Genomic DNA, 23246 nt, shown 5'->3' with positions numbered 1-23246 from the left:
GTTTAGATGGAATTAGCGTTAAAGGAGGTCACTGGTTACATGGAAATTGGATGGAAAGGGACTGAGACAAGGAAGCAGAACCTAATTGAAAGAGACACAGATCAGCAGTTAGGGAGAGTGGGAGAGGGAGAGTTATACTGTCTCATGACTGGCAAGATGATGCAGGGAGCAAGAGACTGGAAACAAAGGAAACATAAAAGATGAAAGATGACACTGGAAAGGCAGGCAATTGCCAACAAAAAACACTGTCTAATTTTTTTCCTAAACAATAAATATGGTTTTTAAGAGTCACTTTGGAGCTTTTAATTCAGTTGCTTTTGGCTGACCTGTTAACTAGGAACAGTAGCCTGAGGGCAACAGGGTGATGATTCAGGGCTGCTGTACTTCTGTCTGTGGATAGAAAGAGAGTAAGAAAAATTTTTTTCTAGAAAGAAGAGATGCATTTTCTTCCAAATAAAATATACCATCCATTTGGATTTAGATTTTCAGCTGGTGCAAATTAGTGTAATTCCCGTAGACCATCTCAGATATAAGGCCTTGTTCTACTGCTACTATTCGGAGGGAGAGAAAACAGCAGCAGTGAAACTACCAAGAATATACCAAGAGCAGACAGCAGCTTGCATGATGACAAATTAGTTCAAGAACATCTTGGTCTGTATTCTGTTTCCCAAGAGGAAGGGTCAAACGAGAATTTCACAGAATTTCTCATGCAGATGAAATCTGAAGGAAGTGGTTTATTTCCACCTCCAAGTGAAGCTGAATGTCATGACATGGAGATTTTCCACAGAAGAGAAATTCAAAGTGTTGGCCAGATTCACTGAGTAGCAATCCATATTGAACTGGTCATGGAAAGCTGGACCACTGTCAGATTCCAGGTCAGGAGGGATGGACAGGGCAGGGGAAGAGTTTCTGTGAATACAGAGAAAAAACAAAATCTTGCAATAAAAATCCTGCAGTACAATCATGGCAGACCCTTTTCCCTCAGCTTTCGAAAACAGTCCTGGGATTATTCATCAGCTCAATGGGCACTTCCTTTAAAGTACCAGCAGAAGAGGAAAACCACTGCAAATGACATGGTACAGCATGAACTTTTAGTTAGCAAGTAATGCCAAGTGCAATTAGTAAGTAATCTGCAGAACGTATAATTACGAAGCAGCCCTACAGCTTGGGCTCGATTTCTCCATTAGCTGCACAAATAATGCACAAGGCAATGGGGGAGACAGGGATTATTTATTTATTTATTTATTTTTAAATACAAAGTGCTATCAAAATAAGAACTTACAGAATGACAAACCAAACCTTTTGAAATCCGGTCTCTAAAAAATTTATTGCCAATGTTCCCAAACCACTTTACATGACAATTGCTTCAAAAGAAATCCCAGCAACATAAAAGGGAGTGCGAGACACCTGTGGAGGGGGATGGGAAAGCAAGTTAATTTTTAATGCTGTTTTTCAGAAGTGTTCTCTCCCTTCTTCGAAGCACTCATGAAAGACAATCAGTTTCTGACAGCTTTGAAACCTGAAGATGCTGCCTCCCTCTTCTAGAAAAGATACTGGCAGGTATCAGCAATCTGAGTGTTTCCTCCACTAACGAGCCTGCAGTCCTAACAGAGGCAGGTGCTGCCCCTTTGCCAGAAGCTGGATAACACAGCATGTTCAGTCATTTCAATCTTTCATCCTATGAATCAGCAGATTTCCAACCAGAGATGACCAACACAAATCTGGAAGCCATTGCTCAGAAGATGTAAGCTCCAAACACATGTGACAGGGACAGTTTGTGGTGGATCAGGGTGACAAGCTTTGCCCGGCACAGGCACAGGGTATCAGAGAGAAGGCGGCTCAGAAGAGGGGATGAGATCTGTACCTGGCTGGGCAACAGCATGAGGAGGTGGCTGACCAGTTATAGTGGGGGAATTTTCACAGGTTTGGGTCAAAGGGATCATGAAACAAGAAAACCATGTACAAGGATCAAACGAGGACAAGCTCTCCTTAGGAATAAAGGCTTCTAGCACTACCTGAACTATGTGAGATGCCTCAAACTATAGTATGGCTGCTCTGGAAAGCTGCTCTCCACCGCTCACTGCAGCCCAATGATGAAAAATCAGTTACAGTGAACTCTGCAGCCAACCTAGAGCTGAGCCTTCCCAGCTCCCAGGAAAGCCGGTGTGCTGTACCACCCTCTGCCCAATGCAGCATCAGGGCCAGGCTGAGCTGAAAAGGTGCTGAGGCCACATGGCTTCTCAGTCCCCTGAGGGCTGGTGGGATCAGGGCACCAGAATATTTCATGGCTTGCTCTAACGGAAAGGTGAAAGACTCCAAGGAACGTATGCGTGCACAGCACCCTACCCCTGACTGTGCACCCCACACCAGGCCTGAATGCTTTGTACAGCCCAGCCCAGCTGCTAGCAGGAGGACAGCACAGGACCTATAATCCATCTGTCCTTACTAAAAGCACAAGAAACAAAGCATATTAGCCTCTAGATGAGAATATCTGGACTGTATTGTCATCAGGCAACCCCCGTCTTTCTACTTAGGAAAAAGAAATCATGTATCAGCCTGCTGCTCATTCTGGCTCCTTCTGTAAGGGCTTTTTTTATTCACTTCAGTGAATAAAAGCCTCCATTCAGCACACCTTTTTCTAGTCCTCCTCTCTGCACATGCTTACCTCTCCATCCACCTTGTCTGAGCATTATAGATATGACTCAGCATCTCCTTCCCCCTGAGGAATGGGGAAAATCTGCACAGTGGGATACTCATCTGGGACTCAGGAGGTGTGATTTAATGCCAAGCTCTCCCCATGACAGCCTGCTGAGTGACTGACCACGGGCATGTCCCTTGTTCTGCCTCAATTTCCCTACCTGCGGAATACAACTAATGATGTTGATTTCTTTAGCATAATATTTGATCTACTGTCCATAAATAGCACTTGACTCCAATGCGAGTAATGTTTGCCCCAGAAAGCCAAAGATAGACAATACATGCCACAGAGCCCAGTGCCTTCTCCACGTGTTATAGCTTCTGCCAGGAATCTTCTGAGTACATGCCACAGCTGCTGGGAACAGATCTCAGGTCACAGACATCCTCTTCCTAAGGCCCAATAAATCACATGATGCTGTCTGAGAAAGATTACTCTAAGCAGATGTTCTCATCACCTGATTTGTCTATTCAGGTGCCACAGAAAGACCTCAGCTCATATTGCAAGTATCAGCAGCACAATCAATATTGTGCCTCTGTGGGCTGTTTAGGTGAATTCATGCAGCAATCCAAAGGCTAACGAATAGAGTACTCCTCTGGCAGGGAGGGAGATGGGAGGAGGAAGTGACACTGATTAATCTGTGATCGTTAATAATGTTTTTAAGTCTTGCAAAAGAAGATAATGATATGGGTAATCAACTGTCTTACTCCAGGGTATAAACTGATCATCTGCTGGGATAAAATGGGAATTCCTATAACGCACATTTTCTTGTCCATTGTAAAGTCACTTGATGGCATTAGCAGATTGATCATTTTCTCGCAAAGTTCCAGCTATTCATTACTTCCAGACGGTTTTGAAATTAGATCAGATGATACAGGAATGCAGCTCAGTATAGCAAATGCCAATATCCTCTCAATCATTTTGGTTTCCTAACTTAATAATTATATTTGTAATTTTTATTCTCGGATTGAGTTCTAAATTTTACTTTTCTTTCTCTGTGCAGTCATTATTTTCACAGATTCATTTTAATTCACGGATCCTATTCTGAAGAGTCCTTATGTAGGTTTACACACTGCAGTTTGCACAGCCCCATGAGTGAGGACAGTGCAATGAACTCACAAGGACACATCAGAGCCTTGCAGTAAAATCCATAGATTTTTATTGGATTTTATTTTATTCATCCATAATAAAGCTGGTTGCACCACAAACAGATATTGCAATGAACATAAAAAGAAAGGAAAACTGAAATGCGAGAAAAAACCACAATGGGGACAACAATTAAAACCTACCAGTCCTTTCTAGGTATCTAATGGTACCCATGCAACTTGGATAAAGCAAGTTTCGAAATCTGACCTCCAATCTCACAAAAAAAACAGAGTTTTGGTAGGCCTGAGGGTATGCACAGACTGGCTGGTAAGCTCCGGTTCCCAAAAGAAGTGAAGGTAAATAAGGATAGAGTTCAGAATCCTTCAACACAACAGCCCCCGTACATGATCCCTTCTGTTGTTTTCTGCACTGGAAGCTGCAAGTTGGATTTATCTTTCTACAGACCTCTGGTGAAATCTTTCCTCCAGATTCCCTCTTCATCAAATCCTTTGTTGAGCTCAGTAGCAGCAGTTGCAGAAGAAAATCTGCCTTTTTTTTCAGACAAATTCTTTCTCTTTTTCTCAAGCAGAGTGAAGTGAAAAGAGACCAGATTGATGGCAGGAGAGTTTGAAGGCCTTTGCTGGGCCACAGGAATCAAGGAACACTGTGTCTGTGTCTTTTCTTTACACATGTTGGACAAAAACCTCAATTCCTTCTAGGAAAAACAATCTCTTGGTGTTTCTGCCATCCACTCACTTCTTCTCTCGTTTGCTGAGATTGCCAGCACGGGTGCCAGCTATGGAGGGTGAAAGCTGGCCCAGCAGGGAGAAGGCCAGCTCCTCTGACCACATCCCAGCAAAGGCACTATTTTCTATTACTTGTCTGTTTTTGCCTTACTTTTCTCAGCACAACCACTCAGAGGTGGCAGATCTGCATCTCCCTACCCCTAAGCAAAGGGGCAGAATCTTTCAAGGACATTGTGTCAGCTTGTAATTTTCTTTCCTGTATCAGCTTTTAAATGTGACAGCAAGACTTGAGCAGAAGGCAGTGAATGTTGCCTTGCTTAAAGAGGAAAGATGATAATCACCTTATCAGAAAGTGACAGGAAAATGACTCTTGGCTCCCATGTAATTTTGAACTCAGTGGGAGCTTGGACCTGGGAGCTGTTGCCCCCTCTCATACTCAATCTGCTGAATCTCTGCTGAGTGCTAATCAGAATCTGTCCACGTTGCCTTCATACCTGTACCTACTTTGCTGATGTCTTCCACAAGTCAGTCCGATCTTCAGAATAAGAGTTAACTCATGGAACTTCTGGCCACACGATAATGTGACTGCTAAATTTTTAAAGGGATTTAGGGGGAAAAAACCTCAAAAAAATCGGAAAAATCATGAATGCCTTAGAAATACAAAGAATACCATATTTGGTCAAGAAGTCCCTTATTTGCAAATCTCTTTAAATGAGAAAAGTGTACAAGGGAATCACAATTTTTTTTTTTTTAATATATGTTTTTAGCATCCTCTACTTGCCACTGTTGCAGCATGGAACTGATCTAGAGGGACTTCTGCTCTGACTCAGTATGGCCTGCGCTCTTAATGCTCTCTTTCTCACCTCAAACCTCTCCTGGCCTCCGTCTTACCTTTTCCAACATTTCTCAATTACTTATTCATTCTGCCCCACTCTTCTGCCACCCAGTGATGGATTGCCAGTAATTTGATGGGTCTCCTGGAAAAAAAATGCTCCCATTTCATCTCTGGTAACGCTGCATGGCCATGTAAACGAGAAGGTGTTAGAAAGGGCCAGGGCTCATAACCTATTCATTTACAACCAGGAACGTTTTCTAACACACACATAGCCAAGGGCAGCAGTCACAGCGATGTTGGAAGACCAGCTTGTATTAAATCCTCTCACTGGAAACGTTAACACTCAATGATGCATACACAGATATATATGGATCACTAAGTATACACACATAGAAACACATATTTATTTACACACACGTGGCTGTGTCTACATAAAGATGTATTTATCAGCACAGACAAACTTAATGATCCCCATCTATAAATGAGTGTCTGCACACACACACATGTATAATGAGTCTACTAAAATGACAGCAAAGCTCTGCAGGGCTGTGAAGCAAAAAAGTTATTTCTCTTTATGTAGGTTTGGAGAGATGCTTAGCACAGGAGATGAAGTGGCAGGGGTAATAATTATGAATCAGAGCTGGAACAACATAAAGCCCTTCTCTGGACCCACAAAAACATCTTGTCTCTGATTTGAACGGTACAGATTAGCAACTCTCTCGAGCAAATACTGCTTCTGTTTGGATATATCACAATCAACTAGAAGGGGAATACAATCTGATTCCTTTCCCCTGGTGGACAACCTCAGGCAAGTAACATGCTGTGCCTATGGCTAGTCAACACAGAACTGTTAGATCTGACCCATTAGAACGTGAAATCATTAAAAGATACACTATTCGCCAGTGAGGGCTACAGGACAGAAGTTAGAAAACTATAAATTTCAAAAAGACTAGCGCTTTCTAGGCACTCATTGGGTCACCTAAAAACGTGCCTAACCCATCGCCCTTATGCATTTGAGTTATTTTCCTAAAGGACCCTTTGTTTTCTACAGCTGCTTTCCTCACACCTGTGCTTTGGTACACATCTCTCGAAGTGCTGTGACACTAAGGGACCTGAACTGACCATCTTGTCAGATGAGATGACTGTCAAAAGAACAGTGAAAGGAATTGCAGAAGTGGATGATCAGCCAGGAATGGAGGAAGGGAGAGCAGATTCACCTTGGTTAGGCAGTAGCTCCAAGTTAGACCAGCTCACACAGTCTCGTGGTACTTCCCTGTGTGTCACAAAACTACATTCTTAGCAGAGCCCACTCAGCTATGCTTGTAAGGAAATAATTCATTCTTGCACTCTTATAGCCATATGAAATAACAAAATCATAGAATAATTTAGGTTGGAACAGACCTCTCCAAGACATCTTGCCCAATTCCCCACTAAAAGCAGCTCCCAATTCAAAGTACACTAAAATATTCAGAATCATATAATGCCCCTACATGCAAATCTACAGATTTTACCATACTGGTAAGTTCTTTAGGACTGCCTTAGGACACATACACACAGCACAAAGCACAGAAGATCCAAGAAGCCTAGGATGCTCGTACAATACAGACAGATACTGCAACTGCTCACGTAACAGCCATGAAGTGGTATGAAATTCTGTGCTAAAACTGTTGCTGCTTCGTACAGCCCAGAGAGCTCACTCACAGGATGTACCACAAAATGAAGGTTGGGAATAACAGTCACTCTACTGATATACTGATTTTAATAAGATAGTATTATGATAAGATTGTTAATAATGCAATATGTTAATAATAGTTGGAGTATAATGACTATTTAATACACATTCCCCTCAGATTATTATTTTTCGGAAGTAGTTGAACACAGACAACTTTGATGCAAATCAATGGAAGAAATTTTTCCTAACAGGAATCAGCCGAGACCTCTAGATGAAATATTTTGCATTTTCCAGAATGAAAGACAAATTTTTAAAAGCCACTAACCTACCCAGTTTGGCGGTACACAAATATGAGCACAGTCTTCGTCTCTCTGCCTCGGCCCTGTTTCTACTCTAAGAGCTCCCACTGATCCCATCCTCAGTTGGGGTATGCTGATCCCAAACCATTGTGCTCCTCTCATCAGCATCTTGAAATCATTGGGGTTTCCACCCGCAAACACAAATTCCACGTACCTCCAACCACCATGTGTTAGTTCAGAGAATGACCAGTGGCAATAGAAACGCATTGATTTCTTCTCAGCCAAAGCTTCCACAAGCTCAGCATGATCCTACACTACCCTTATAGATGAGTTCACTAAAATTCTCATTGTGAGAAATACCTAAGTGATCTGCGTAGAAATGGTTTGCATACAGGCTTTATCAGTGGTCTCTTTCCTCCACAGTTCCTCTAATGCTGTGGATAGGAATTTCTCTAAACATTTATGGCAAGTATCATGTGAAATTTCTTTGTATGGCTTTTACAGACTATTACGAATAGTTTTAAAAATTGCTAGTGAATAATAATAATAATAATAATAATAATAATAATAATAATAATAATAATAATAATAATAATAATAATAATAATAATAATAATAATATGCCTGCGAAGATTTCAAAAGAAAAAGTCAGCTCTCAACAAAGCTGATACACAATATTCAGCAAGATAACTCACTTCCTACATTCTCCATTCCATTCAGAAGCCTACAGAGATATAAGTAACAATAACCTTAGATTTAAAATGCATCTTTCACCTCAAAAGAAAACTGCATTGATATATAAAGTAAATGGGCTAAATCCACAGCTAGTTGAAACTAGCTCCATTGATTTCAATGAAGGTGCTGATGTGCAGATTTATTTGAGCTCAGATCTGTCTCTGCATGTGTGTGTGTGTCTGCAAGCGTGTGTGGTTGGAAAGCGATACACATTGTTCATTGCACAAAGAATTTCATAGAAAAACACCATATTAACCAACACAGAAAGCGACACATTATTGCTGCATTTGGAGAAAAATGCGTAGAGTGAACAGAATGCAGGGTCTAATCTTCAGCTGGGGATTGGCATATATTGTCCCAACAGGATGCTCACAGCAGTCTTGTGAAAAGGCTCACAGGTATATCATATGCTGCTGTGTTTTTCTCCTTGCAAAAATATGGGCAATATTTGCAGATAGCAAGGCAGCAGATGCACAGATATATCCTGCTACACAAACAAGTACTCCACTTTTAGGAAGAAAAAGCCAAAGCCAAGCCATGGGTTTAGAGTAAAGGAAAAACTAGCAACCCTACCAGAGTTGATACCACCTCTACTCCAATAAAAATCTCAACAGCTGTCTGTGACACAGACATGGAGGCTGCCTTGTTCTGCCCCAGCACTGTTTGGGAAACGAACTTAAGTGTGCAGCTCCTATGCCTTGTAGGCGTAAAGGATAACCATAATTAGTTAGCCTGGCCCCCCTAGGACACTTCAGCATGGGAGATATAGATGGGCTATACAGGAGTTGGCTACACCTTCCTGATCCTCCCAGGACTACAGCACCAAGACACTTCAGCTGTCATGGCATAGATGGCAAAGAAGCCAGCTCAAATAACCCTTTGCAAGAAGAGGATTTTCCCCCAGCCCCTTTCTTGCAGCTAAGGTGAGGTCCACTGCAGGTACAGACTGCTCCTCACCACATAGTCTCTTCTGTTTGTGTAAGGCTGATGTAGGTCTGGTTTTTGAAAGGCGTACCAACACAAATCACACAACCCAGTTGGAATAAATTCAAATCACTAGCAGAAATGCCCAAGACACACAACTGTTATCTGATCCAAGCTTCCTCAGAAACCGGTGACAAGCATACCCAGCATTCTACTCTCAGTCTGTCACTACCTATGACACCAGCAATGAAATCCACCTACGCATTTCTGCCACATAAGTAGGCAGATGGGCTGAAGCCTAGAAGAAAATATACTGGGCTTGAATCTCTCTTCTTTTGCAAGTAGTGAAAATCTGCAGGAACTTCAGGTGCAGGTGCAGAAAGCAGGAAAAGCAAACTGACTGCAAGGTGAAATTTATAGTATATCTCCTGCCCCTGAGTTGGAGTGCTGCAGCAGTGTCTGATGTGATTAACCAAAGGCACTCCTTCATGCCACTGCAGATATGCTTTGCAGGAGTGCCTCAGACTAAGGCATCTTAGCCACCTTGCTTTCTGATCCTTTTCAGAAAGCTGTTCCAGCCAGCTCAGAGAAAATACAAGTAAGAAGGCATCTCTGCAAGCAACAAAGGCAGTGCATCTAGTCCTTGCTTTGTTCAGAATCCCAGAACAGAGTGTTCTGATCTGCTTTGTGCAAAAGATCAGATGACTCTTTGAAGATGCCTTTGAACTTAAAACATTCCCTCTCTCCCCTGGTTGTTAAACTCAGATCCTGGCCTGTTCTTGGGCCAACATTACTCCACCACTTCCACCAGCCTTACCCAGAGCTTCAGCACTCTTGGGAGGAGGAAGGTCCAAGCACCTTCAGTGCCAGCCCAGGCTCTTCCTTCCATGGTATGGGTGAATCAGCATACTACACCCCAGACCAGGAAAGTTATTCTGAGCTCAGGTCTACGTATGCACACTGAGAACACCTTTAGCTTGAGCTAAAACCAGATGTACAGCCCACAATGCAGATAGCAAGCAACGAGGTTTGAGGATATTCATACCCAGCAGCAATCTCTAAAGACAGTCAAGCTGCACAACTGGAGCAAGCACAGAACTGACATTAGGTGCAACCGTACAGATCTCTGGCCTTTGAAGAACACTGCAGTCCCTGGGCCATCAGATCCAAGGAACACAATCTCAGCAGTATTTATGAGAAGGGACCTCTGGATGTCACTAGTCCAAGCTCTTACTCCAAGACAGACTGTCACCAACTATAGATCAGGGCAGATGTCGCTTCATCTAGCCAAGGCTTGAAAACTTCTACGGATGGTGATACCACAACTTCTCTGTAACCTGACCAGGGCTACACCACCCTCCAAAGAAGCAGATTTTCCTACTGTCCTATCTGAACTCCCAAGCTACAGCTTGGGACCATCTCTCCTTGCTATACCTGCTGCCACTACTGGGAAGAGTTTGGCTCCATCATCTGTTTGCCACGTGATGCATGGACACTCCATCTGGGTCTGTGACAATCAGCAAAAACCACAAAACAGCACCACGCCTTCATGCAACACTGCATGTGTAGCTACACAATGCTGCACTGCACACCATGAGGCTCACCATGCACTTGGGGATCTCCATGCATTCCTTCTGCCATCACATTTTAGAAAAAAGTTAAGAGTTGCTATACTTACGTCATTATCTGGGTCTCTATGCCAGGGTCTACAAGGGATCCATCCACAAAAAGTGGTGTTGATGTGAAACTGTATTTACTCCAGGATCTTCCCTCATCAAAACTCACCCTGGGATAGAAGCAGACAAGATTTATACACATAAAAAGACTTACTCTAGAGCAACTTCAGCAATTCAATGTTGGCTAAGGTCTGCAAGCTCCAGCAGTTAGATTTATAGACAAGCACCAATCTTTGCCATTTCCCAGCCCACTAATTCATGCTCTTGGTGTATTTTGAAAGATCAAAGCCTTAGAGAGTATAAACACTGGCAATAAAAATATAGATATACTTGATCCAGCTGTACATTAGACTTCAAGGGACCAAGGGGCATTGTTTCTGGTTCTGCAATAGCACCTGGCATGAGGCAGCACTCAGAGCATAAATAGCCCTGGCCTGAATGCATGAAAATTTCTGTCAACACCACTGGATGTTTCAACCCATGCATGTATCAATGCCATATGGCATTAGCTACAATCTCTCTAGCCCTATTAATAGTTCTTTGCATGCCATCTCGGAGATGGTGTCCATTTTACAGAGAGGTGGAGGAAGGAGGCCAAACTGAGCCACAGTCAGTGGTTAGTCTGTGTGCTCTTTGCCTGTTACAGTTGTAAAACAAAGTTGTGTACTGGTTAAAATTAAAGCATTTCCCTTCTTAGAGGCTGAGAGTGTTCACACTGTCAGTGACAAGCCAGGGTAATTCAGTGGCTTTTGATCATCTGTCCCTACCCACAACCACCGTGTGCCTTACTTTCTGTTTTTATCAAAGAGCACATGTATCCTAACCCAGCTGACAGGGTCTAGAGTTAGTACAACAGGCTTTTGGATTAGCAGAGGAGGGTTAGCAAACCCTGCTCTCAGCTACACCCCAGCAACCTCTCTATCTCTGATAACTACAAAGGAGTAGGTGAACGAACAGTCTAACTGACCACACCAGCAGACAGACTAGGTCAGGACTCTGGTGGCCCATACCTTAGTGTCCCTTCCCAGCCTCCCTCATGGCCTCCCCTCACCCCATCCATGGCCTAGGAGCCCCATTGACACCATAGGAGTGCCAGGCTCCAGCTCTGCCAAAGCCCTTCCTGGCCATGGGCCTGACATGCAGGCTGACGTCCCAGAGTGGCCTCAGCCTGTGTCTGTCGACAGCCAGGTGCCCGATGCCCAGGGCTGGGGCTGCCCCGCTCCTGGCTGGGATGCTGGGATGGGCCCTGGCTGTGAGATCCCTCCCTGCTGTCCCAGGGACCTCGGTCAACTCCTGGTTTCCCAGCCGTCAGGGAGCTACCAGCCCTGACATCACCCTGACAGTCTGTGCCCACAATACTGCAGCCGGAGGAGGGTCTGCGCACCCAGCTGCTGCTGCAGCAGGAAAGAGAGGCAACATGCAGACTGTCAGCACCCAGCTCCCAGAGCTGCTGCTCATGAACCGTTCTGAAAGCAACCAAGTTTCTTTCTGCCCCCAGACTCTCCACACAACTGCTCCTGCACAATTTCAGCCCAGAATTTCAGCTCCAAGTTATAACAGTAAAGGAAGAACAAACAGAGAAGCACAAAGGTTTATTGGCTGTAAAATTATTTGATCCTCTCCCAGCAGGGTCATTAGAGTTCTCTGTAATTCGGCGAGGTATCTGGGCTGTGAAAGCTGACAGATTACTCTCGATGGACGTTACCAGAGAGACAATAATGGCACAAACTTCTTCTTTGAAGAGCAGGAAACACTTCTCATTTTAAAGTGAGCGTAAAAAGAAGTTTGCCTTATTTTCCAGGTGAGGAAAGTTTGGGGGGGATGCGTGTGTGTGTGTACGCACATGCATCTGAGCACCTGGATTTGTCTGAGAGGGTCTTGCTGGAAACTGAATCCTCCCCACTCCAAGTAGGGAGCATAAGGGACACTATCTGAGATGCCACCAAAGGACTAGGAGGCCAGTGTAATATGTATTACAAATAATGGGTTACACCAACCTCAGATCTCTAGTATGGAAAGCCAAGGCTTGCAGTCACCGTTCCCTAAGTATCTGCCTCTCACAGCACCTAGCAAAACACTTTCACCTGACTCACAATGCACATCTGTCAGAATAGGAAGCTGACTATAGACCAAAGACAGAAAGCTGGGAGGACAACAGCATACAAAAAGCTTATCTGCCCCAAATCTATTTATTTAAATGTATGTATCTTCCCATACACCTGTGCATTTGTATGCTGCTCTGCTTGCATGCTTATCTATCTAAATAGCATTTCAATTTCTGAGGAACAGCATGCTTCATTAGCTTAGCTAAAGTTCTCTCAGCTTTTCAATTATCTGCTCCTCTTTTCTCCAGGATGAAACTTATTGTACAATGTCTCAGTCTGAGAACTAATAGGTATATGTGTAACCTTTCATCTATTCCACTCCTGCCTATAAAACAGGTGCCTACTGAGGCAATATGAAGCAAATTCCTAAGTCCCTAAGGGTACAATTTTGGAGGAAACCTGTTGGATCTTATTGACAACAGCTCTAAATCACTACTCATTTAATAGAGTGGGTGGGGCACTTATAGTACTGCACATGCCATTTCATGGGATTTAGTAGAAAGGGAGAACATCTGAAATGAACCTCTGCAAAGCAGACAAAGGCGAACTGGGTTCTCAGCTCCTATGGAAAGTCAACCTGTGACCAAAACTTTCCCGACATCTAAGTACAAGCACTTGTACATAATGTACTTTTCATGTCCAAAGAGCCTTCACAAGGTAAGATGCAATTAAAACAGTTGCACCTGGGTTGAAGAATACAGTCATAAATGGTTAATACATGACTTACAGCTCTTTCAGTAAGTGGCTCACCTTTCACTCTTCCAGAGCTCAACTTGCCACAGCCTGATGGCTCGTGACATTTATGCTTGGCTAACACACACTTCTCCTGCCTTGGCTCATACTTGGTTTGGTCTTAAGACTTGGACATGGTCTTGATGTCCTCTTTCCTGAGGGCACTTCAGGTATAGTCATGACTACTGAGTTACCTATCAGAGGCAAATGTTTCTAGTCACACAACAACACATTCTAACCACAGACAGAAAGCGGGAGTCTGCTGGAAGCATCATTATGGGTCAGCTCGATTACTACACTCCTCTACATATCCAGTTATGGAGGCTGTCGGCAAGAGGATGCTGGACTAGACTAACCCCTGGCCCTGACTCAGTACGGCTACATATATTATGACTGGAACAAGTTTTCTTATGTTAAAACAAACAACCTGTTTCCTGAACACTAGAAAGCAAGACAAAGATTGCAACCCTCATTTTGCATATAATAACTTGCATGTAAAGCCACATGGAGGCACAGACCTCTTACAGAACACTTGGTCCCCCTATCTCAAAAAGATCCTAGAAAAATTACAAAGCCTTAGGAATATGAGCCAATACATCCTGTGGTTATCAATCCACTACCACACCAAAACTAAAGCAGTCATTTCTTTAGCTCAGGTGGTAAAGAAATGTACTCAAATGCAACATATTCAAACTTTAATAGAAATCTATGTTGCAGTCATCTCAGAGTTGTCTGTCAGGTCAGGAATATAAAGTCCAGAAGCTTTTCATATTGAAAAAGTAGTCATTAAAGTTCTTAAGGTACCTCTCTGGAACATTAGCTTGTGATGGGTAAAGGCAGCTTGTCTTGAGGTCTCTAGCTTCTGAATGCAATTTAACTGAAGGATTTTGTACAATAATGACTCAGGTAGAGGAGACCTTAATCACCTCATCACTGCTGCCAAACACCATTGCTTTCTTTTTCTATTTGACTGAAGGCCACATTTCCTGTTTTGCATGAAGAGCATGAGATAGACATGTGCTTAGCACCATCAAGCTGAGAGACGGCTCAATCTTGCAGACAGGAACACAAAACTTGTCTCTCAAGGCTATTTCTAACTAATTCACTTCTAAACAACATTAGAAGCTGGGTAGGTCAGTCCATTAGCCATGCCCCTCTTTCACTCAAGACCAGAGACTGAAGGTGATGCTAATACACACATTTTCTGTAAACAAGGTTAGTTCTGAATTTCAGAATGCCTCTCTCCAATGCTTAGCTGGTGCAGGAGTGAGAGAGGCAAAGGCTAAGGAGAGGATAACTTTGAGCAGTAACTTTAGTGCTTAGATTGTTATAACCCACTTACAGCAAAACAGTATCTTCAACTGAGAAACCATTTTGCCCTATTCCACCCCCAACTCTATTCAGTTGCCACCACTGTATCTCTGGAAATTGATAGTGGAATCCTATAGGAGACAGCAACATTAGCAACATATCTCTATTGTCCTTATCAACACCTACTGCCCTTTCCTCTCCCTCCCTTTATCTGTCTTACCAGTTTAATACCAAATTCTGTAAACAAAAAGCAGAAGTGAGGGACACATCCTTTCAGAAATACTTGAAGCACAAAGGATGACTTCTTACTCAGTATATATGTGTCTGTGGGAAAGAAACCCCACCTGAAGTCTCACAGTACATGACTAGTGCAAAGAATAATTCATATACGTGTGTGATTATGTATATAGACATTATATTTCTAAAATGGTACAATAATCATTATATTAATCAACAAAACCCAAATGATGGTAAAACGCAGATAAGAATGATCTCATTTGCTCATTTTGTAGACACGAGCAGATGTTGACCAGGTGATGCAAGAGATATTAGCACCACTGTCAGCTTATCGCCATCAGGAAACCTTCTCAAAGTAACAAGTTTCCTTACCACATGTGCTGGATGGGCACTGACGTGTGTTTCATGGCCACTAGTGCCCCTCCCCAGTCCAGAAACCACACATTGTATTCCTCCTCGAAGATCTGCAAACAAATCAGGTACTGCATGAATGCTGCACTCCACTGGGAAGGGAAGACTCAGGAGAACAATAGCAAAAGGCTCCATGCTTTCCTTTGCTCTGCAAAACATACCTGTCTCCAGGAATTTCCACCATCAGAAGAGATGAACACACCGACATCAGTGTAGGAAAGCTCAGAGCCAATATTGCCTGCAACACAAGCAAGTGTCAGACATTCTTGTATGGAGAACACAGAACTGCATTTTTCCAGGAAACCAAAAGCACTTGGTCTGACCAGTGCTTCTTTGCTGTTCTTGATTCTGTTCTCATCTAAAAACAACACCATGGTCAGGTGCAAGATTAATTTACAAGAGCCGTACCATTTGAAAATTGGCACTGAAGAGAAACAGTATTATCAGCTTATTTTCCCAACAGATAGCACTACCCATAATTGCAAGCCACTAAAGGCAGGCTTATTCTAGCCAAGGACCTACATACTTGAAAAACTGCGTATGAAACCACACACCCATTTGGTGCACACAAATCATCAGAATGGCAGCAGAACAGTGGCCACTGTCCCTGGCTACCGGATATTTCATTCCATACACATTTTTCTCTGAACTTGTAGTCTTTGTGCTCTGGCTGGTGAGTTGCATCTCTGTGATCCGCCAGTCTTTGTTAAGGGTAATGCAATTACATTCACAGGGAAGTTAACTCATACGGCTGAGTTTAGAGGTGAAACCCAGGGCCACTGAAGCCCATGATTTTGGGGCTAGAAAGTCTACTCAAGATTCTGTCAAAATGCTCAAACACATAACTGGTCTCAGAACCTGCAGTCAAATAAACAAAGCTTCTTCCTAGGTTTCCTAACCATTTGCAATTAATGAGGACTGTGATGTAATGAAATATAAGTTCCACTTGAAGGAAATTTTGTTTGTTTAGGTATGAACCTCACCTGAGGGCAGAAACAGTTCAGAGAATTAAGATGGGTCAAATGACTTTGCAGCAGAGAGGTAGAGACCAGACTGAGCATCATTCTACACAATGCTGATTGTTCTCATTGACCTAGTTGTCCCAAATTGTGAGTTTAAACTTACTGGTTACTTGGTACGGTTCTTAATTTTAATCTTGTAATTTCCACTATGATGGAAAATGTTCTGCTGACAGCCTTATAGGGGGAACTACTCTGCCTTTACCATGTGTTACGGAATGGATATGCCAGACATCAAAGCAATGTAAAGAAAAGCTCAAACATTGACCTCAACCATATATAGAGAAAGCATGGCAGAACACCATTTGGAGACACTACTTCAGAGGTTGAAACAGTGTTTTTTCCAAGGTCCCTCATCTGAGATGGCAGAGACAACCTCAAATCTTACAGTGATATGTCTTAATACAGAGTAAATAATGAACTTGGACTAAATCCCCAGCCCTCTGGAACCTCTGAGCACCCACCAATAGCTGCAGGAAAGAGATGCCCAATATCTGAAAAACTTGCACATGCTCTGAATAGACCTTATTAGCTTATTCCCCACACTGCCCTGAGGGCAGCATCTTGCTTCTGCTTCCAGAGTTAAAAAAAAGCACCAGGCTCACTGAACAATGCAGGTCTGTTCTAAACAAATTTGTTCTCACCTCCCTGCTTCCCAAAGCACCCAGTGACTCAGGGAAAAGCTACCACAGTCACCCAGGAATTGTTTTTCTGCTGGTCTATCAACAGTACCTTCAATCAGTACTAGGTGGGATTCTGGTGGTGTGAATGTCTGTCCCATAGGAAGCAGGCAGATGTAACACTGACAGATACTCCATCAGAAGGCCTCCCAATGATAATGGCCCACAGCCACCATATTGTGGTCAAACCCATGACTTCTTTATTCAAAGCCCATGAATTCTTTACCCAGTGAGCCACTCTTATACCTTCCAAATGAGACTGTTTTTAAAGCAGGTGTAACTTCCATGGAAGGAAGGGAAACTAATATTTTTTCTTCAAAAATAGCAAGGGGAGAGGTGGCACTCTTACACATCTGTAGCATCAACAAGAGCATAATAAAAACACACTAATGAAAACGTTAATTGAATTTCTGACATTTAATGCTGGAAAATGAGAAATTAAAACCCAGATGTGGGTTGACACACTCCTGTCACCATCATGGAATCCAACTAGCCACACTGTTGTGACAATGCTGTTTCAAAAAATAAAATTTCTGGCTCAGAGAGGCAGGACAATTCAAGAAAGGCTTTTCCATCAGTGCTTAGGATGTAAGAAATGTCACACTGTCCATCTACCTAATCTTATTCCCTGACACCAGCAAGAATGACCGACTGCTTTAGATGAAGGTACAAGAAAAACCTGCTGTAGGCAACCATGCAGAAGGATAGTCTATAGGGACATCCAGGTTCATGAAGATAAATCTACTGTGTCAGTCCAAAGGTCTGTTTAGCCCAGTGTCTTATCATGAGTGGAAGTCCTCAAGAATTAGAGACTGACTTAAAGGCAGAAGTCTAAGTTTTGTATCACCATATTTTAAATATCAAAACTGGAAAACCAACTTTCCAAACAGGGATTCCCAGACTGTGGCAAGGAAAGAGAGTAAAAAAGTGAGATTCTGTTGCTATCACTTCTATCTGTCTGTTTTTCTGTGTGAACCCGTTCCATTATTTTCCTCATTCTCTCCATCTAGTTTCTTTCAGCTACATGGATTCAAACCCCACCAAACGTAACTAACTCCCAAACAAGTCAAGAGGATTTGGCAGTTGTACAGTTAGATACTAAAACATAATTCTTCCCTTTGCAAGAATCTAACCTCTGCGCTCACATCAAGAGTCCGAGTTTCCCATCATTGCTGGAAATGTACCACTGTAAATCAAAGAGTAAGACACAGAGAGTTTGAGCAGCCAATGCCTGTGAGAATAAGTTGCAGTGCTTATCCTGGAACACATTTGCCAACACGGTGAGACGTTCCTGTTGTCGTGAAACTGGTTAGTGGAAACAGATGTGTATATTCCCAACAGGTTAAGCTTTTTATTGTACAAAGCAGTAAGGCAGAAATTATATTCTGCCTTTTAAAGGTTAATTGTTAGACTGGGAAAGCATTCATCCCATGCACTGGCAGCTTGAAAAGAACCTCATTTACTAACGATTTAGATCAATGCCTAGAATCTCACTGTCCTGCTGCGTCTATTTGCTTCCTGAAAGGTTAAAGAAAAAAGGCTCTGCAATCACAGCATCATGAGTAGGGCTTGCTCCTAAGCATCCATCTAGCAAGTGTGACCTGCCAGGAGTGATGACTCCACTTGGCTATGCATAGGAAGATCTGGAGGTTTAAACTAAATTATCTCACCCCGTTTGGCCTGGATCAGTGAACTGGAAATCACATGGTGTTTCCCTTGTTGAGATATAAATGTCATGGAGGCAACCTGTCTCTCAGGTTCTGGCTTAGTCTGGCAGACACATGGAAGCACAGAAGGACATGAGAATGGAAATGGCTGGAAGAAACAGTGTAAATTCATATAGGCAATATGCTAACATGACACACTTGCAAGCCACTGCTAGGCTGAACAAGACAAAGGAGATAAAATGAGCCTTAGAAAGAATGGTTAAGCTATTTGGATATATTTGAGCGTATGTAGGAGCCTCCCTGTGAAAAGGCAGGACAGCCTACATGTTTCAGAGGCCAGCTTTCAATAGCACCAGCCATTCAGAAAGCACTTTGTCAGACCAGCAGCTCCCACAGAGCTGTGGGAGCTCTGGGTTTGGTTGGTAGCCCCATCCATCCTGATTAGGTTGCTTGCTGTGGGCACACAGGGCCTGTACGGGTTGTCAGATTAATTACAGTGGGTCAGCCATTGCCACCGTGAAGCATTGTAGCAGGTCGCCATTAAAACATTGCGACCTGCCAAAGCACTATTTTGCAGAACAACCCACAATAACAATGACCCATGCAGTGTTGATGAAGTGCTGCTAGTCTTGGAGCAATACGGTGTTGAAAGTAGGTGCCATGCACAAGACAGGCACTCATGAAGTCCAGGCTTCACCCGACAGGCTTTGCAACAACTCTGTGCTTGCTACTCAAAAGGTGGAATGTATTGATACCTCCCAGGAGTGCAGCCATGATCATAGGCCCTGTTCTCATTCATGGTAACTCCAGCAAATGGGTAGGCACCCACATCAGTGGTTGTAATGATGTCAAGTGAGAGGAGTTAGTAATGCCAGCTGGTAATGATCCCTTGCAGGTGTAGGCTTAGACCTGCATGTGGGTTATTGCAGAGCAACAAATACCTGACAGGCATTATCTTTTTTTAAGTCAGGGGCCACATACCTTCTCCTAGCTCACAGAAAATGGGAGTTAATGTGAATTAGCTCAGCACTTGCTGAAACAGAGCTGAAAGCTTTTACACCAACAGGAAACATCTCGTATACTCTCAGGCTCCCAGTGAGGAACGGGTGAGTGGTAAGAAGCACTTATGTTCTCACCTGTTGCCACCAGCAGCCCAGGAGCTGTCTCTTTGCTGGAAATGCTTCCTGAAGTATACGGATTCTCTGAGAGTTGCAGATGTAAGTGCAATGAGCAAAAGGGCTGTTGACAGGAAACAAACAAAAGGCAGAAGCTTTAATATGCAACAAGTTAAATATCAGAGGAACCCTTGGCAACTGCACACAGGTGCTCTGACGCTTCTGAAAATGACCCCTCTGCTCTTAGCACTGTTACAAATAGCAGCATTGTTCATTTTCTGAATAAGCACCATAAAAGTAGCTGAGAGCAAGAGAAGTAGGAACACTGCATTACAAGCAAGCATGTCTGCATTTGTTTTTACCAACAATCTGATCTAGAGCACTTTTTCCCAGAAACTTTCTTATTCTGACTTAAGTTCCATAAAAAAGGTCAAGAAAGATGGTTAGAATTTTCCCTTAAGATCTATGAAGCTATAGAAAAAGAAATCTACTTAATTTAATTAACACTCAGCAGGTCATGAGAAAAAAACACAGGGAGAGAGATCAAGTGAAAATTCAGAGAAATACCACTCCTTTGAAACACAGGGGCTACAGCGTACTGTAAAATGGCTGTTCACTGAATGTTGTTGAATTATGGCAGTAAGCCCAACCCGAAGTTCTCATCTGTAAACTGTGCCCCATTTTGAAGCACCTGGACTCTGCAGTTCTCTGACTGGCAAGAATCCCTCCTACCCAGTTTCACTGGACGTTTTGTTAACCCAGTGACTAAAATAGGCAGCTCTGAAGGAGTCAGTTGTGCTTTGGAAAAGGTCTGCCACTCACCAGCTGGCAAACTACAGGATCCCCTCTTAGATCGGTGTCCGGTGCCTGCAGAAAACGCCAGTCTCTGCCCTTGTTGTAGGTAATGAAAGTCTTGATTTGGTCATCTATCTTTCTGTTAGCCAGGAATATGCCTTTGATCCCTGCTACCTAGGAAAAATGGAGAGAGATGAAAAAATACACCGGAAGAACAGGCCAAAAGTAAGACCCATCTGAGCACTCTCAGGAGTGGAAGGTCTCTGAAAAAGCAATAAAGTCATCTCAATCCAGCCTCAGAAGACTGAGAATGGCATTACAAGTACATCTTAATGATGCCTGCACAGCTGAAAGGCCTCATGCAATCTCTCACTCTGGAAGAAAAAGACAAGGATGTTCACAGAGCAAATCCCTAGGAAACAGCCCACTTCCGGATTTCCTTGAGAGCTTGCAGACAGGCTCTCAAGGGCTTCAAGGTACAGCATGCACGATGCACACATGAGCTTTGTAAGCCTGGGGATGTGGTCTGCCCCACTCCCTCCCCAGATTGCCATAACATGGGAGACAGCAGGTCACATCAGAAGCAGTGTGGGATCTTTTTGTGTTGGTCTTTTTTTTCCTTTTACACAAAAGATGGAAATCCTGAATATGCTGAAACACTAATGTTTTGCAAACTTGATTTCTTCACTTTGCTTCCACTCCCAAATTCTGTCAAAATCAACCCAATTGTTCCAAATGTTTTGATTTTTGTCAGCAGAACCCATTCCAGCAGAATACGCTCCTGTCAAAATGTGCCCAAGAAGATTTTGTGTTGAGTCTGGTCTCTGTTGCACAGCTGTGAAACTGAGACAGAAAGAAGGAACTTGCTGCAAATCTGCAACTTCGTGGCAACAGCCAGGATGCAAATCCTTCTACTTTAAAGCCCCCTGAGTGACACTGCCCTTTGAACGACTCTGTGAAAATCTGTATCAGCATTTAACAGTAAAGAGTCTATGATACACAGCTAGGGAATACAGAGTATGCCAAGGAATGGGAGACGATGCGTGTTTATTTTAGCTGGTTCATCACAATAAAGAAATACATCTTTTTTCAGAGACGAGAAAATGTATTTAAATAGGTGAAAATAAAATGTAAAGCCTGTCCTTTATACTGATCCATGCATTATTTTTGAGTTTTCTCTCATTGCCTTAAGTGACCTGGATTTTTATAAACACATTTATGATGTTGTTAAACAGGCATTATTCTGGCTGAAAAAAATAAATGTATAATCCTAACTTCTATATGTAACTGCAAACACATTTCTCCATGTAACAGTAGAACTTTCCCAAGCCAGCCTGCAACCATTACTATTAGTATTACCGATTAGTTGTTTGTTGCTGGCAAAGCACTGAGCCCTGAACCTCAGCAGATCTTCCATCCAATGAGTTATGACGCACCAAAACCAGAATGCTCTGAAGGAACCAGGAACTGGAACAACTGCTCTGAATGGACTGCTGTTGGCAAAGGCTGAAATGCCTGGCAGAAGAATGAGAATGGAAGATGATTCAGGGTAGAAGTTATCCAGCTGTTATCTCTGGGCAAATGGCACCTATAAACTTTTGCTTATAATTCATAAACTACTCAGAGCTCACAAAGGTGGAATCCATATTCCCTACCTGCGAGCAGGTGTCTCTAGCTGTTCAAGGGGAAAAACAGTATTTTGGGTCCTTCTCTAGACGTCCACAGTAGGATGAGAAGGATAATGTTTTTCCCTTTTGGAAATGACACATAACTAACCAGTCATTGACTTGAAAGCAACCAGTTGTCACACCTATAGCAGAATGCACTGCGTCTATTCCACATGAGTCGGCTCAGCATCAAATCCAGTAAAAGCCTCTGGGCTGATCCCAAAAGAAATGAAGACCCTGGAAGGCTGGTAAGAGATTTACACTCACTTGAACTAGCAAGCAGTTGCTGTTCTTTGTAGGGTGACTTTTACTACATACCTCATAAAGGTCAATGATGATATTCCCCTCCAGTCCTCGACTGCTTTTCACATTTTCCAAGGCCAGGGTGAAGTACACCCCCCGGGTGTCTGAGATATACAGGTTATACGTATCATTCTGGTTCCACTCTTGAACAGCTGCAAACACCTGATTCTCATCTGTGCTGATAATATGCATGTCCTGTTAAAAGAAGACAAAAGGCCTATTACTGAGGATGTCTGTATTTCTTTGCCCTTTGGGATATGTAGTAATTACCATGACTTATGGAAGAATGGAGATGGAGCATGAATTATAGGTATGTTAAACAATTTTCTGTTAGAGCAAGCCAATAAATTACCACCATTGTGACTTTTCTGCATTTCATTTTTTTAATGATCACCAGCTGGGCAAAGGGTTTTTGCTTTCTTCATTTTTGGTAGCTTCAAGGAATTTCATCCAGTTTCATTTTTTATTTATAAATTTGAAAGTCAGTTTTATAACTCATGGAAGATTCACAACCTTGGAGCCTGGAGTCCTCATAG

The 23246-nt window shown here is 42.9% G+C and overlaps 1 protein-coding gene across 1 annotated transcript in view; it reads right to left on the bottom strand.

The window, feature by feature from the left end:
* The window catches only part of SORCS3 (sortilin related VPS10 domain containing receptor 3), a 214017-nt gene that overhangs the window by 44562 nt on the left and 146209 nt on the right, over positions 1-23246 (bottom strand). Inside the window, exons 9-14 of the mRNA XM_019471642.1 lie at positions 22726-22905; positions 20768-20914; positions 19967-20069; positions 15626-15702; positions 15426-15517; positions 10671-10778 (exon numbers count right to left, since the gene is read on the bottom strand). Coding sequence (XP_019327187.1) covers positions 10671-10778; positions 15426-15517; positions 15626-15702; positions 19967-20069; positions 20768-20914; positions 22726-22905 — 707 coding nt within the window. The remainder of the gene's footprint in view (positions 1-10670; positions 10779-15425; positions 15518-15625; positions 15703-19966; positions 20070-20767; positions 20915-22725; positions 22906-23246) is intronic.

Source organism: Aptenodytes forsteri, unplaced genomic scaffold (assembly GCF_000699145.1).
Source record: "Aptenodytes forsteri isolate BGI_AS27 unplaced genomic scaffold, ASM69914v1 Scaffold15, whole genome shotgun sequence".
Lineage (NCBI taxonomy): Eukaryota > Metazoa > Chordata > Aves > Sphenisciformes > Spheniscidae > Aptenodytes > Aptenodytes forsteri.
Note: the sequence above shows the minus strand (reverse complement) of the source record. Positions and strands in the feature narration are given on the sequence as shown.